The sequence below is a fragment of the Myotis daubentonii genome, chromosome 2, assembly GCF_963259705.1.
Source record: "Myotis daubentonii chromosome 2, mMyoDau2.1, whole genome shotgun sequence".
Lineage (NCBI taxonomy): Eukaryota > Metazoa > Chordata > Mammalia > Chiroptera > Vespertilionidae > Myotis > Myotis daubentonii.
The window spans coordinates 182,314,310-182,331,267 of NC_081841.1; the positions used below are offsets into that span (position 1 = coordinate 182,314,310).

Genomic DNA, 16,958 nt, shown 5'->3' on the forward strand with positions numbered 1-16,958 from the left:
GGTATTGGGCTGGTATTGGGCTGGTATTGGGCTGGTATTGGGTTGGTATTGGGTTGGTATTGGGTTGGTATTGGGCTGGTATTGGGCTGGTATTGGGCTGGTATTGGGCTGGTATTGGGCTGGTATTGGGCTGGTATTGGGCTGGTATTGGGCTGGTATTGGGCTGGTATTGGGCTGGTATTGGGTTGGTATTGGGCTGGTATTGGGCTGGTATTGGGCTGGTATTGGGCTGGTATTGGGCTGGTATTGGGCTGGTATTGGGTTGGTATTGGGTTGGTATTGGGCTGGTATTGGGCTGGTATTGGGCTGGTATTGGGCTGGTATTGGGCTGGTATTGGGCTGGTATTGGGCTGGTATTGGGCTGGTATTGGGTTGGTATTGGGCTGGTATTGGGTTGGTATTGGGCTGGTATTGGGCTGGTATTGGGCTGGTATTGGGCTGGTATTGGGCTGGTATTGGGCTGGTATTAGGGCAGAGTGGATACTTTGTCCTTAAATAGAACTGCACTCCTGGCTGGGCCTTTTGACTCCATGAGAGTTTCAACTTCGGACTCCTTAGGGCAGTGGTTCTCAACCTTCCTAATGCCGCGACCCTTTAATACAGCTCCTCATGTTGTGGTGACCCCCCCCTCCCAACCATAAAATTATTTTCGTTGCTACTTCATAACTGTAATTTTGCTACTGTTATGCATCGTAATGTAAATATCTGATATGCAGGATGTATTTTCATTATTACGAATTGAACATAATTAAAGCATAGTGATAAATCACAAAAACAATATGTAATTATATATTCAATATGTGTTTTCCGATGGTCTTAGGCGACCCCTGTGAAAGGGTGGTTGGATCCCCAGAGGGGTCGCGACCCACAGGTTGAGAACCGCTGCCTTAGGGGCATAGTGACAAAAGTCTCCTCTGAGTCTTGCCGGAGGTCTCAGTTTCACCATCTGTAAAATTGGGTCGCAGGTCCCTGGCTGAGGCCCTTGGGGCTTGCTTTATTTGTGTCCTGTGAAGGGGACCTAGGGGGGAGAAGGAAACCAGTAAAAAGGCCTGTTTGCCTCAAGCCTTTGTCTGTCTTGGTAGAAGCTAGTCTCTTTGTAAAATAGTGCCCCGCCCAGCTGCCTGATGGATTTTTGCAGGGCTGGGGTTTTCATTTTCTCCACGCAGGAGCAGACCAGAGAGTGGATGTCCCAACCCAGCGAGTCCCGCGTGGCCCTTGTTTGCTAAACGGCACTCTCCAAACTGTGCCAAAAGCAGTTCACGCTGGCGCACTCTCCTCCCCAGCCCAGGGCAGATGTTCCTATTTTGTTCCTGCCTCCCCTGCCCTCCTCTCACCCCAGCCCCTCATATTCCTTTAACGCCTGCTGATGACTACACGCCTGCTGCCCTTCATGCAGGACGGGCCCTTCTCTTCAGCCTCCAAATGAGAAGTGACATTTGCACTGGGCTCAGCCAACGCGGGAGCCGAGCGCGGGGACACAGGCCCATTGACCGAGCGCGGCCGAGCGGCCGACGGGCGCGGCGGCATCCGAAGCCGCCTTAATTAATACCATCTTAAACAGTCCAGCAGCCACTGCAGACAGAGTGGAAGAAAGACTTTCAGGCTGAGTGCCCCTCGACAAGCTCTTTTTCCCCCGTGTCACTCAATATTTAATGCGCCCGCTTCTAATGCTACTACTGGTGTTCCTTTCTCAGCAAGGACATTATGTCTTCACGGTGCCCATAGCCAGGGAAAGCCCTTTAGGCAAAGAAAATCAAAATGTTTGTTGTTTTGGATGACTTATAACTCTTGTTGAACACAAGCACTTTCAGGAAAGTATAACAGGCGCAGCCTCCAAAGCAAACAACACAGTCCTTGTGACAGAGTGGGACACAAAAAGCACATTGTCTTGCGGACTACCCCTTTTCTCTGGTGCTAGATGGGGGCCTGTCTCCGAGCGAACACCACGATGCCATTTCACTTTTGAACTATTGTTTTTGAGTTATGCCATGTGGTCAAAGGGAGCGAGAAGGGGGTTGTTTCCAGGCGCCTAAGACAAACGAGTTGCCTTTTCATGGAAATCCCCCTGCGATCCTTGAAAACGGAGTTTAAATGTCACCTCCGCCTTTCTAATGGGCACAGGGCTGGAGGCGACCCTTCAAAGCGCCTGAGTGATAAACGACCCTTATTAAATATGGCCGGGGCTGCTGGGAAAGTCCTGCGCCGGGCCAGCGCGCAGGAGAGCGCCCCTAGCTGGAGGGCCCGGGCGTAGCCGGAGCCTCCTCTACAACCCGGCTAGGTCCAGGCGGCCGGGGGAGGGGGGCGGGGGTGGGGGGGGGGCAACCCAGACTAGGGGGTCGGGGTAGTAGGTGGTGGAGAGCCCGGGTTGGGGCGGGGGTGGGTGGGGAGAGTTGTAATACAACTTCTTATCTGCCGCCCTACACGCCCGTGCGCCCCCCATCCCCAGAGATTCGGCGTGAAAGGTTAGCGCGTTTCCCCCTGACTTCTTTTTGTCCGTTGCCGAGTGGCGTCTGCAAGTCTGAGCTGCAAAGTTACTGATTTGCAGGCTGCATGTTAAGGCAGCCCATGTAAGTAATTTCTGCGGGCACCCCGGCAAAGGAGAACAAATCGCTGACAAAGGCGAGCGCTTTCGATTCAGCGGCGTCGTTAAGGCAACCCCAAAGTATTCCTCCTATAATAAGTTCCACTTCAAAGGGTTTCTCATTCAGCGGTGACTGCTTCGCACTTTTATTAAGTCCGGGCTTTTTCACTCGGAGGAATCATCTGTTTGGTTATTTTTCATCGTGTTTATTTTTCGCCATTCACACAGTACTTGTATTAAATAAACAAAGAACAATCGCTTTCCAAATAAAAGTACTTAGGTGGGAAGAGAAGGAAGAGGAACTGGGGCTGGGGGCTCCCGCTCTCTCCTCCCCTTTTCCAACATCACCCACCCCCACCCTCACTCGGCTTTCTCTCCTCTGTCTGCTCATTCTTTCTCTTTTCTCTCCAGCTAGGGGGTCCTGGGGAAAGGGGGGGGGGATTCCTAGCAAAAATGTAAAGGAAACACATATATTATATGTCACACACATTATATTCTGGGTGTAATATTATATGTAAAATATGTATTTCTGATGAGGTGAAAATTGACGGTGCTAACTTGGCATGAAAGTAAAGGTCACAGCAACTGTATCTGAATAGAGTGTCTCCAATCGCTGTGGACCCTCTGCCAGCGACTGCCCTGGCCCTGACCATTGCCATAGCAATCCTGATGCTCTGTGGATGTACCATAAAAGCAGTAGTTTGAATTTCAAAGAACATGCCTTTGAACTTCTCCCTGCCTGATTAGGCACCGGCTTCATGTGTGAATGCGTGTACTCCTGAGTGTCGGTGCGTGGGCGTGTGTGTAAGTTTCTGTGAGCTTCTGTTCCAGGAGGGGAAGTGTGCTGGAACCCCAGGGCTGCGGGTTTCACGGTGGGCCTCCTGAGTTAGCCAGCCCTCCAGCCCTGGAAGTGTGGGTTTCGGTGGCCATGTGTCTGTTTTAGTAGAGAAGGGGTGGATGGGCAAGCCAGTAGCGTGATGTGACAGGCTGGGAGTATTCATAAGTGCCAGGATGGTGTTATTTCTCTTGTGTTGTTTTCCTTTCCTCTGACTTAAGGTGATCACTGAAGAAGCCAGACTGGCTCCCCTTCCCTCTTTCCCAAATTGTATTCCCTAGCCAAACTGGGATTTAAAAAAAAAAATACTTCAGGTGAACATCTCTTGTACCATTTTATAAAGAGATAATAGGTGGTAGGTCATAGGTAAGTAGATAGAGCGATAAAACCACTATCTCAAAAAGCTTCCACAAAATGCAGGATATAAATGACAAGACTGCAAGCGCTACAAATATTTGACATCTACCATAGTTGGGCCTAGCTTTCAAGAAGTTTCAACCTCCTCTTTTCCTATCCCTCCTGTGTAGCCATCTCCAACTCCTTAAAAGATTATAATTCCCACCCCCAGCTCTTTTTCAGTACTTTTGATGTAGTAGCATTCCCTTTTCCAAAGAACATCCCGAATGGGGGAAATACATACATAAACTACAAATAGTATGTGTTTGAAGATTCTTCTAGCCTGGAAAACAAAGGTAGATGATTTAAACAGTGTTTGCAAGGGCCACATTCTGCCGAGGAAAGATGAAGTCTTTGATGATAGCCAACTTAGTGTCAATAAGTGGCTTTCTTTGAGACATATTCAGATGGGAACGTCTTGCTTGCCAATTGCCATAGAAATCTTAACACACCATGAAGATTGTCCAAGCGCCAAGCCTTCCGTTCTGGACTAAATTACTTTGAAGTGGCGCAGGACGAGCAGTGGTCAATTTTAACTCTATAGACTGGACAGAGGACGCTGGGAGTGGGAGATTGTGCGTTTTAAAGCAGAAAATAAGAAGGGGAAACTTGTTTTAGACACTCTATACAAGGTTCTGCTCATTGTCAGATCTTTTATCTTTTATATTTCCCATGAATGATTCATGTCTTGGTGGCTTTGTGTCACCCCTCTTTTCACAAGAAACTTCATTAGAGAGCTATAAGTTTTCCCATTGATTGGGGCCCTCATTTATGGGTTTTTCTCCTTCGTGCGCTGGTTATTGTTATCTGGCTTAAAACAACTCTTTGCAACCTGTTTCACCTTTACTACATTTAATAAACCTGACTTTTCAAAATCACTATAACCTCTTGGAGAACTGCTTATTGACATTATTACCAATTGCTTTTAATTATTTGCCTTTTATTGGTTTTGTATCAGCTAACATTAACAGGCTTTGCTCATGTAGCTCAACAATTGCATTAGTTTAAGCTACTTGGGATATTTTGTTAACATAAATGTAATTTCTCCTTAATACCTGCCTCAACATGCTGTAACTTATATCCCCTCAACTTCCAAATAAACCACAATATAGTTGGATTCTGCTTCCCCCGCCCCCATTACCTGATGCCCAGTACTCAACTTCTTTCAAGATCCATCTCAGCTCCTGATTTTGCTGTGTATCTGGAAGCCTCTGCCCCTCCCTCAACCTTTTCCTCATTCCTTTTGACATTTACTGTAGAGGCTAGGCACCACAAAAGAAAAAAGTTAAAATTCACCTTTTACTGATTGGGATCATTGAGGATATTAATTTTAACAAATGAATGCAATAACCCCTAAGATTTATGCTAGTGTTAGGTGCAACCTGCAGGGTTTAGTCTTCATGGATATATTGCATTTTCTAGATTGGATTGTAAATTAAACAAAGCTGTAAAAATATTTTATTGCTTGGGGAGAGGCTATGAAATAAAGAGGTCAAGGAAAGAGAACCTAATGTTCATTATGTCAGCAACCTGTTCTATTTGGAAGAGAATGGCATTATGTAAAACAAACAATACATAGGAAGAATACCTTTATTAAATTTTTACTCCATAATCATCCTTGCTTTCTATTGAAGGTACACATTTTAAGTTTTTCATTTTAGGTGTATCAGGAACCAATAAATCTGTGGCAGGGTTAACCTATGCATGACAAAATACATAAAATACATATTCTTTTGTTTCATAATAAATAAACCTGTAGCATAATAAAGAATAGTGCAAACTACCATTGAAAAAGTTGTATAAATAAAACAACTCGTTACAAATCAGAAATATTTTGTTCTAATAAGTTTACAATACATAAATTATCCCCCCAAAGTTCATACCTTTTTTGTCTATTTGAAAGAGATTTGAAAGTGAATAGGAAAATCAAATAAACTTTTAAATGTAGACTCATTTTATATCAAGTTTTATGATCTTCTTCTTTATAAAGGAGGGTCTGCATGTTTAATATTCACCATAACAATTTGAAGACAACATTGAAAGGCTTTCAAAGTGACAGCACCATGCACTGTACTAGGAATATAATATATCTATAAACTATATATAATCTCAACACAATGCAAAAAAGACATGCAGGAAGAGTCCTGGTTTCACATTACGTTGTTCATTCAAGTAAGTTTAAAAATATATGTTTCCATTTTCTCTCCTTTTTCTTTTTTTAAATAAACCATGGATCATAAACAACAATCTTTCACCAAAATGTATAATATAATTCTTTGGTGTGCTTTGAACTCTTCCAGGAAAGAAAAAAGGATGTCTGAAAATAAATTAATTCAGCTGTACAAATAGTGTTCCCATACAGGTTATTAACAATAACACTACAACCACTCACAGTACACGAAACAAGTTTCTACAAACCCTGGGGAGGGGTGTCTTCAGGGTCTCCGAGGATAAATTAGTGCTCTTTAGTGTATTTGTATGATGTTTATGATGGACTACATTTTGCACACAAGATGTGTTGTACCAACCGAAAATAAATTGACTAAGAGTTATTGTCCTAGGTCCTTGACCTTTTTTATCCTAGCTTGACAGCTCTGGCAAAGGTCACACATTCATCAATGTTTGGTGGTAACTATAAACCTTTTAAAAATTTTAATATGTATAGCAACTCCCTCCCCTCTTTTAATGTAAATCATACACTTCACACACTGTCATTTTCAAATGGGACAGAGTTCCGTGTGCTCAGTGCTCAGGTGGAAGAAAATGCATTAAAATGCACTTTCGGGCATCGAAAAATAAAGGCTTTTTAAAAGGTTAATACAAGAGTATAAAAGAGGAGTTGGCCTATTTTAAAAACAACAGCTTTCAAAAAAATAGGCATGCCGCCAACTTCACACCTCCCCAGCCTGGCCTGTTAATTCTGGCACCTCAAAGAACTTAGAATCTAAAACATAATTTCCTTATTACACAAGAAGTCTGAACATAGTAGAGAGGCAGCATCGGAGATCTCAGTTTTAAAAAAAATCAGGAAAAAGAAAGCACTTGAATTCCTTCTATTTTATAAAATAGCAGTTTCACAGTTGTCTTTTGCAGCAGCTTTTTCTCTTATCTCCACTTTTGCTTGAACAATCACAGTAGCACAATATATGGAAATGTAGCAAGGTTGCTGCATTTTTTTTTTTAAATCATACAAGCAGGGTACTGAATATCCTGTGTAAAAATACAGTGTTTAGGTGGGATCAGTAATAAAAAGTGGAAATGGAAAATGACAAGTAATAGAACTTAAAAGGTTTTTACAAATATTTTTGGACACAGGTACAGTCTAAGAGTCCCAAGATCTGTTGGCAATGCAGCAAGTGTGTGGTTTACAATCAAGAGGACTTTGCAGAATTAGGGCCCAAGGAGGAGGCTAAGAGGCTCCAAAGAAGCCCATGTTATGGTATCAAAGGCATTTGCAAGGCACTCTAGGAAATGCAGAGGGCCTTGTTGCTCTGTGGAGTTCTGACTTATTGTTCTCTCTCTCCATATATATATATATATATATATATATATATATTATTAGCAGTGTGTATCTTGACCAACTACTCTCCATTCATTTTTCTTGGTACAATTTGCTCCCAGCCCTGTCCCCCTGCAATGTGTAAAGTCCAGCTTGGTTTTTTGTTTGTTTTCTAGGGGGGGAAAAAAAGCCCAAATATCTTAATTAAATTAATTAAATGTACAAACACCATAGGGTTTCATACCAAATAAATAGGGCTAATTAGACCCGGTGGCAAGTCTGAGTCACAGATTTTCCCAGGCTCAGCATTGTCTCAGGTTAGGATATGGTCCAAGGACTCCCATTTACTATTTTATTTGCTATTATTTTTAATAAATTCTAATGTATCGTCCGCACAACTTCAGAGTTCCCATACATCTCCTCATCTTCAGACTCAGAAGTGGTTCCGTTGCTGGAAGGTGTGTGGAGGTGGCTGGGGGCCCCACTGGCCTGGCAAACGTACCACTCATTGAGGTTGGTCACCTGAGGGGAGAGAGTGGTAGAGCGACTCCTTGTTGGGTCCAGCACAGGGGACAAGGGGGCACCCAGTGGAGTCCCCACTGATGAGTAGCCAATGGCTCCTGGAGAAGGCGGTGGAGACTTGCAATGAATCTTCATGTGCTTCCTCAGGGAGCTCGGGTGAGTGTAAGATTTGTCACAGCCTCGAATCTTGCAGTAGTAGGGCTTGTCGCTGGTGTGGACATGGGAGTGTTTCTTTCTATCACTGCTGTTGGCAAACTTCCTGTCACAGCCATCAAATTCACATTTGAAAGGCTTTTCCCCTGCAACAAAACATACGAAAGGTTAACAATTGCTTGTCATAGATCTCCCAGGCTTAAGAGAGAAATCTTGGAGCAGAAATAAGGATGCGTTTTCCCATTCTCTAGAAGACCAACTCCCAGTCTAATACCTATGTTCCAGGACGCAACAGGGAAGGAATACTTCAGGGAATGGGTGCTGACCACTGGTCTGGAGGCTCTCCTTGGACTGGACTTGTGAGATGCTAGATGTCAGCCCTGTGGCACCATAAGGGCCAGGGAGAGAATGACTAGAACATGGTCCAAGATGTGACACCGAAACCCAACCAGGACCTGAATACCCACATCCTCATTCCCCTCAGGGTCTATACATGCAAAAATACAAGCAGCCTGTCAAGAGAAATGCTGATAAAATGATACTTTTAATACAAGAAAAATGAGTACATACACTAAATTTAAAGTGCCTGGGGGTGGTGTAATAAAATTATTATGGCATTTTGTTTCAGAGTGCTCCCCAAGATTTCACTTATGGGAAAGGAGATAAAACAAAATCCTGTTCCCTTCAGAAATAAGGGCACCTGTGAAACACACTACCCGACCACTAGATGTTTTTACAAGCCTGGCACAGAAATGGCCATTGGCCTCTTCATTCTACCAGCTTTCCTCACAACTTGCAGGGCAATTAAGAGCCTGGTGGAATAGAGCCTTAACAAACATTAATAAGGAACACGCGCCTCCGCCCCGTGTTTCCCTGCTGCCCAGAGTGAAATATTCCAACAGCTTTCTACATTGTTGGATGGTTTTTTAAAAATGGGCTATTTACCAGGCTTTTGGCCCATCACCCCTTTAAGCTGCTCTAACCTCCCAGGAACACAATACTTTTAAACACAAGGCCACTCACTCATCATGGAAGTGGAAATGCTCAATAAGACAACAAGAAATTCAGCCAGGTCACACCGTGGTATTAGAAAGCCAAAAAAGACAGCAGGTAATAGTATGAATTTTCCTTCTCACCTTAGTATATGTGAACTTGATGTATCTGAGTCCATAACTGAACAAATCACTTCATATATACTACCATATTAATATTTGCCTCATATTTAAAGAGTGAAGTTGGGTTTCTCCACATTTCAGCAGCTACTCTGATGGCGCACAGGTATGTCCTTTCCTTGGTTTTGATCAATTTCTTTTTCTTCTTAAAAACAACTAAGACAGTTTAGTGTGTATAAGTTATTGTGGGGAATTTTATTATCTTAATACAAATATTTCAGTGTAGTGTTTATTGTTACTAATTTCACCAATACCAGTGTATGTTAGCACCGCTGAAAGTATTCAGATGCCTGGAATATAACTAATCCTACTTGGAAATAATGTTTAAGAATAAAATTAGATACTATTCAAATACACCTCCTACATTGACCCCCCCATAACAAGAGGAAAACAACATAACACAATGATAATCCCAACCTTTAAAAATTCTCTGTAGATGAGCTGCAACAACAAAAAATTAATCCATTTTTTAAAAAATCAAAACATTGGTTATTTGCCCTGATTTCTGTATTCTACTTTAAGTTGGAGATAATAATATAGCATTCTTTAAAAAAAAAATTAATCAGCCTTTCTTCAATATGGAACTTTAGGTGAGCTTTATTCACTGTATGCAAATGTGCAACGTCGTTTTTAGAATTCTCATGTTTCTGGACAAGCTACACCTTCCAGATCATGAAGGATAAATGGCTTGAACATTGCTGGCGCCAGCACTGCATGTGAAAGAGAAGCAGTTTGACCCAGTCGAGGGGAGATGTGGGGTGGAAAGGTAGAAGATCAAGGATGAAGCAATGGAGGAAACACGAAGAGGGTAAAAATGGTGACAGAATTGCCTATTTTATTCCGGGGAACTAAGGGGACAGTGAGCAGCTTCTACCCAGCCAGGAAGGGGGAGACCACAGTGTTCACATTTCAGACTCTGACACAGGTCACGTCAGACCTCAACGACTCACAGAGCTGCAGAGAGTAATGGAAGCGGCGTGTGGGTGACTCTCGGATCCTGCCGGGTCCCTCTCCAGAGAGAACTCCAGTCTGGCCCAGTGGAAGGTTATAAATGCAACTGGGGGCACGTGGGTCAGGACATGGGCCTTCAGGAGTGGTCAGGGGATTGTTCCTTTTGATCAATATGTTCCAGGATCACGAGTAACCCCCAAAAGGGAGAGTGGCATAGCAGGGAGGGAGGCCCGATGGCCCCTCCCTGGACACAATGTTCAATGACTAGGCGGCCCCGAGACGGCCAACACCACCCCCGCACCCAACGCGCGCGGGTTTGAGTATGAATGTGTGGTGCGCGCATCCCTCCCCGGGGGACCCGGCGAGGCCTATGCAGCCGCTGGAGCCCGGCATCCATGCAACCACACAACGTGGAACCAGAAAACAAAACGGCCACAGGGACCCGCAGACGCCCCCTCCTGGGCGGGGGTGGGTGGTGGGGAAGGTAGGTAGTCAGGAAGGGCCGGAGAGCAGGGACCTAGGCCAGTTGCCCAGCCATCAATTTCCAGGGGCCTCTGCTCCCCCGCCTTCTGGTCCCGCGAAGGGTAGCTCCACTCCCCCGCCGAGGCCTGGAAAGGAGGGAAGGGCCGAGGCCGCAGGCTCTCCTTTTAGGGGTTCCCTCTGGGGACCTCCCCCCGCCCCCGCGTGCCCCCATCCGGACCCCAGGCCCCTACCCCGCCCGGAGTGCTGCGCACAGGGGCAAGCAGCAGGCAATAGTTTTTACGATGAGCCTCGTGGGACGTTTCCTTTTGGAGAAATCACTATGGCGGAAGGGTCCGATCAGAAAGGAGGCCGGCAGGCCCAAGGGGGTCCGGCCAGTACTCTGCGGACCCACGCGAGGCCTGCCAGGTGCGGGCCCGCAGGAGCGAGGCCCGGCTCCCCCCGCGCACCCCGGGATGCCCTGGCCCCCGCCGCTGGCCGGGCGGTGAGGCCAACGCCCTGCGGCTGCCTCCGCGCCGCCGATAAATCAGCCGAGTAATTACGGAGAGTAAACTCCAGTTACTCAAGTGTCCTCCGAGGGGTGATATTGTCTGTCCCCATAAATCCCGACTGCGCCCGCACTCGTCAGCGCGCCCTCGCAACGCGCTGGTCTGTTCAAAGGGAGCATGCGACCCGCAAGGCGCCCCCTCCCTCCATCACCCTCACCCTCACCCTCACCCAGGGCCTCGGCGCACCCAGTCAGGGCCTGGGGAGGGTTAGGAGGGGTCTCCACGGTGCCCGGGCTTCCCCTAAATTCTAAGGCAGCAGAGGCTTTGCAGCCGGCCTTGCACTCCTCCAACTAGACTCCGACTTGTCCAGTAGCCTCTAGGTTCTGTGTGATAATGTGTGCGGGAGCATGGGTGTGCATGGAGGTGTGCGTGAGCATGGGTGTGCATGGAGGTGTGCGTGAGCATGGGAGTGCATGGAGGTGTGTAAGCGAGAGTGTTCCCTAGAAGGTGAGTGTGCCCGGTCACAGGAGGGGGGGGGGCGCAGGAAGGGCATACAGGTGTGTGAAGTCCTTTGTGTGCTGTGTGTGCACGTGAAGGTGTGTGTGGAGAGTGTAAAAGTGGGGCGAGTGTGTGTGTAGGGGGGTCTCCAGGGGCCTCATTCCGTTAGCATTTTGCACTCCACCCCGCAAGGGAAGGACCACACCGAACTGGCCTGGTGGCCCCAATACCGCAGCAAATACCACACGCCCCTTTCACACGCGGGGCCCGCCACCGGGTGGGGAGTAAAGAGCCTCCGGGGCGGCTCCGGCTCCAGCCCTCCCCCCCCCCCCGCGCTTTCCCCATTGCCCTCCCCGAGATCCCGGGGCCGGACGGGTGGGGGCCGCCGACTGTCCTGGGCGCCTTCCTGCTCCGGGCTGCTGCAGCTTCTGTCGGGGCGGCGGCGGCGGCTGGAGCGCGGTGCCCGTCCCGGCGGAGAGGCGGCAGGAGCGCTGGAAAGTCCGCCATGTGGGAACCCAGCGCGGGGCCTGTGTGTGCTATCGAATTACTTATTCATAGAAAAAAGGGGGGAGAGAGAAAAAAAAGAAGTCACATGTCCGGGTTATACGTATGCGAAGAGAAGCAGCAGAAGGAGGGAAAAATGAAGGCGAGCAGAAGGAGGAGGAGGAGGAAGAGAAGCGGCGGCGGAAGCGGCGGCGGTGCCAGAGGCGGCGGCGGCGGCGGCGCGGCCGGGGACAGACACCCACCTGTATGAGTGCGCTTGTGGATCTTGAGGTTCTCGGAGCGCGCGAACACCTTGCCGCAGCCCGGAAAGGGGCAGGGGAAGGGCTTCTCGCCCGTGTGCACGCGGATGTGGTTGATGAGCTTGTATTTGGCCTTGAAGGGCTTGCCCTCGCGCGGACAGTCCTCCCAGAAGCAGACGTGGCTGCTCTGCTCGGGGCCGCCCACGTGCTCCACCGTGACGTGGTTCACCAGCTCGTGCATGGTGCCGAAAGTTTTGGAGCAGGGCTTGGCGCCGCCGGCCGGGGGCGGTGGCGGCGGCGGCGGCGGCCGGGCCAGCTCCTCCGGGTCGATCCACTTGCAGATGAGCTCCTGCTTGATTGGCTGCCGCATGTAGCGCAGGAAAGCCCCGGCCGCCCCTGGAAGGTGGGGGTGGTGCGGGTGCGGGTGCGGCGCGGGCGCGGACGGTGGCGGCGGCGGGGGCGGCGCGTGGTGCTGCAGGTGGGGTCCCGGCCCGGCCGCCGCGGCGGCTGCCGCGGCCGCCGCCAAATTCAGGTTTAAGTTCACGGCTCCGTAGCCGTGCAGGGCGGCGGCTGCAGCGGCCGCCACGGCCCCGTAGTGCGCATCGCCGGAGCGAGGCGCGAAGGGCGGCTCGGCGCGGCCGTACAGCTCCGCCGCCGCCGCCGCCGCGGCTGCTGCCAAGCCCAGACGCATCTGGCCGTTGAGCGGGTGCGGGTGGCCGCTGGGAGCTCCCGGCATGTCGTGCAGCGCGGGGAAGAGCGCCGGACCCCCGCCGCCGCCGCCGCCGTCCGGGCCCGCGTAGGTGCCGCTGGCAGAGATGAACATGCCGGCCGAGTGGGGAGGCGGGGCCGGGTGCTGGGGGGAGCCGGTGCCGGACCGCTGCTCCCCTCCGAGCGGGGCCCCGTGCATGGCCGCCGCGGGGGCCGTGGCGGAAAGGTCCCTCCGGAGGACGAAGTCCCTGCTGCGGCCTTTGCCGCTGCTGCCGCCGCCGCCACTGTTGGTGGTGGTGTAGCCCGAGAGGGCAGGAGGAGGAGGGGGAGGGGAAGGGGGTGAAGGGGAGGGAGGAAGAGGAGGGGCCGGGGGCGGTGGCGCGGAGGGCAGCACGCTGCTGCTGCCCCCACCGCCGGGATAGGTGCCGGCTCCGGGCTGTGCCACCGAGGCCGCAGCGCCGGCGGCGACCGCGGGAGCCTCAGGCTGTGCCGGGAGTGCCTGGGAGGGAGGACTGAGGCGGAGGGCGCTCGCCTGGGCCATGTGCTCGGGTCCGAGCGGAGTGATGGCCACGCCGAGGTCAGCGCCCAGGTCCCGAGGGCGGAGGTGCGTGGCTATGGCGCGAAGTTGGGAGTGGGCGGGCGGGCTGGCCAGCGCTGGGATGCCTGTCATATTCTGAAGAGGCCTGGCCTGAGCCGTTGCCAAGTCCGCTAATCTCAACGCTGGCGGGTTCCTCTTGCTCAAAGGGGGCTCCATCAGGACCACACAATCAAACCCATAGACCCTCACGGGGGTGACTTTTTCCCCCCTCTGCCCTCCTCCAAAAACATGTATATATGAGGGGCTCTTTAACTTCTTTGTCCTGGTCTCCTAACTCTGCTCATTCCCGTCCCCACTCTGTCCTCCAGCGATTGGCAGCGTGCACACCACATTTGAGCTGCACAGTGGGACCAAGATTTTGGAAATGGCACGGGTGGGATTGGAGCGAGCCGCGTGATTGGCAGCAGCCGGGGCTGCCCGATTGGCTCCCTTTCAGACCCTCGGCCCAGCGGGAATCCGCCCCGCTGCTCGCGGCCGCCTCAGCTCTCGCTTCGCGCCCCCTCCTCCCCTGGAGCCCCGCACCCCCCACCTCCCCGGGGATGTCCAAGTTGCACTCGCAGAAAGTTTGCGCTGGGCCTGCGCGCGCAACGGTCGGCGTTTCCCAGACGCTCCTGGCGGAGAGCGTGCGCCGGCACGCGGCCGAAGGGCGAGTGGTGGCTGAGGGCTGGGGACCCCCATGGGGGGACAAAAGGCGGAAGGGGGGGCAACTTCAACCCCCCCGCCTCACTGCACGCAGAGCCCCTTCCCACATCCACACACTAGGCTACGCCGAAGAAAGGGTGATTAGATGTTCGCCCGTCATCGTACTTGTGGAGATGATGCTAGAACCTTGTTTGGGAAGGACACCAATCTGCCAGACGCTCACGTAGGGCTCGCAGGAGACGGAATTGAGGAAGGGTATTAAAATCCTATTGGTTGTAAAACAATCTGAGCAGTTTGGCTCCGCCAAACACCAAGTGAAGTCAAAATACATCTCTCCCAAAAGGAAACGTTTTACCTCGACTTTTTAGCTCATGGAGTCCTTTTCAATATGCTTCAAAGGAGTTGGCTCGAAATGTAATCTCACTGCTCATCGGTTCTGGATCTGCCACTTCCAATTAGATCTGGGGGGCGGAGGAGGCGGGACTTTGGGCAGCGATTCTAACTTTTGCCTCTGGGAGATACAGTGGCGGGCCAGGCCAAACAGCATCTCTCCAGAAGGAAGCAACCAAGTACATAATATCCTTTAAGCAGAATCTCTTCTTCCAGTCCAGAATGTACTCCACCTGTGTGCCTCAGTTTCTTTGAAAGGACCATGAATTAGAATTGATCCAAGAAAATCATTTTTAAATCAAGCAATGTCTTCGTTATATATTTACTAATTGAATAGACTTTCAACTTGCTATCAATTGTCTAATAAGCTGAACTAGCAAGAGAGATGTTTTATTAAAAACCATAAACACTGGCTTTTTAAAAAAGTGAAACCCATGTACTTCATATGATTTGCCATCAAAGTAGTTTAAAAAAGGTTTCTGCATCACTTTCGGCGGGGGGGGAGAATTGTTGCATCCCCCAAACTTTAGGGTTCGTACTGCCCAGTGTGTCACTCAGCTTTTAAAAATAAAGCTATTAAAATTGTGTGATGTTCCAAGATGCTCAATATTTAAAGTCAGAGGTTTTAATTTTCATTTTGTTGCCCTGCATAAAATTATTTGAAAAAAATTGACAAATGATTTTTTTCTTTTGGGATACAATGAAACGTTATTAGTGTAATTCATTTTCAGTCCACACAAAAAGAGGCGGCACAAAGCCATCCTCTGGGAGATGGCCCTGGAAAGAGGTAAGACATATTTTCAAAAGCCCTGATTCCATAGCCCCATTTACATTGATGTGAACAATGTTTAACAGGAAACTTCCCTGTGAGCCCAGGAAATGTCATTTCTCTTATAAAACTTACAGCCAAACAAATAAAATACAATCAAATTTCAAATGTTTTGCTTTTCTTTAATTTTCTGTGAAATTCATAAAAAAGGCATGAGTGCAAACACAACAAAAATTTTTAAAAAATAAACAACAGTGACAAAATCCACATCCGTACCTGGAGAGGACAAGATCTTTCACAATTTCGTTTTAAAGACTCAAAACCATCTCCAGCCAGCCAGGCAAAGGTGGAGCAAGGACTGTGCCATCTCTATGGATGGTTTATAGGGAAAGCAGCATATTTGGGGTTGTCGCCACTGTCTTCATTACCTCTCAGAGCATTTCAAGTGAGTTCCCTTTATTTGAACTCCTTGGCAGTGAGTGTCAATACTTCCATAATGGCGGCTTTACGTTCAATTCTGCAGGTTATAAGTAAAAACAAAAAAAGAATGAATAAAGAAGAAAATAACCACAACATAACCTTTAATATGGACTGTTGAGCATTTTTATGGTGCAATAAAACGAGTACCTCCACCCCCATTCAAAATAGCTTTTCCTCAAAATTATAACTGCTTTGTTTTATTGAATTGCTGAAATTTAATGGTTTAATGAGTGAAGGCATGAAGGAAAGGCTGTAAAAATGTGAATAATGGTGCAGCAGAGCCCTGCGGAATCTGGAACCCGCCTCCTTGTACAACTCTTGTTAAACACAGCATGATGTGTATCTGTCATCGATTTAATATGTCTTAATTCAAATATAGTCCCCTGATCAATTTCTTTTTATGGAAGCCTTAAAAAAGGAAAGACTTTCTTAGGAAATAATCGAGGTTTGGGTGGCGATTGGAAAGAGGGATATTTACACAGTGCGTTTAATGAATATTTGCAAATTTATGACTCAACCCAGACCCTAAAAAGATAATTGACTCAGGTAAATCGACTTGAAATGCTAATTCTTAAAAGGAAGAACTGGGAACAAAATTCAGTCAACACCAATAAGGCGCCAATAAACTGCCTGCCAATTAAACCTGAGAATAGGCCTAGCTAGACGGTTCTCAGGAAGGCTCCCAGTGAATTTCCGGGATTGCCTTTCTTTATAAAAGAGCTTTTTATTTTGTAGACGCGCTTTTTGTTATTATGATGACCCGCCTAACCCCAGGTGCGCTGTTTCTTTTTAAAGCCTTTTGGGAGCCAAATCCACCCCCTTTAACATCCCAGTAACTGTGTCGTACTTCCTAAATAAACACCAACCATTTCCAGGGCGTTGGAGAAAATAATACTAGTTGAAAGGGTTGGGGGTGGTATAGAAGTCTTTATGCCAGTTCTGTGGGTTTAGCCCCATATTTCCTCAGTGGTGCCGGCAGTCAGGGCCCATCCTCAAAACTCGTGCCCTGGTCTGCGCTTTTGCAGCGGACGGAGGTGCTTGGGTGGGAGCAGC

At 48.8% G+C, this 16,958-nt stretch overlaps 1 protein-coding gene across 1 annotated transcript; it reads right to left on the reverse strand.

Moving 5' to 3' along the window:
- Positions 1 to 5,388: 5,388 nt before the first annotated feature.
- On the reverse strand, positions 5,389 to 15,550 carry ZIC5 (Zic family member 5). The gene is made up of 2 exons (XM_059685036.1): positions 12,322 to 15,550; positions 5,389 to 8,132 (listed from the first exon to the last, which is right to left on the reverse strand). Exons 1-2 carry the CDS (start codon positions 13,778 to 13,780, stop codon positions 7,690 to 7,692), a joined length of 1,902 nt encoding a protein of 633 aa, XP_059541019.1. The 5' UTR covers positions 13,781 to 15,550; the 3' UTR covers positions 5,389 to 7,689.
- Between the last annotated feature and the right edge of the window lie 1,408 nt (positions 15,551 to 16,958).

Bases quoted from the DNA above. Each gene is read 5' to 3' on its own strand.
- ZIC5 (XM_059685036.1), bottom strand. From the start codon at position 13,780: ATGGAGCCCCCTTTGAGCAAGAGGAACCCGCCAGCGTTGAGATTAGCG. The intron at 8,133-12,321 runs GTGGGTGTCTGT...GTTTTGTTGCAG, and splicing joins CCACAAGCGCACTCATACAG to GGGAAAAGCCTTTCAAATGT.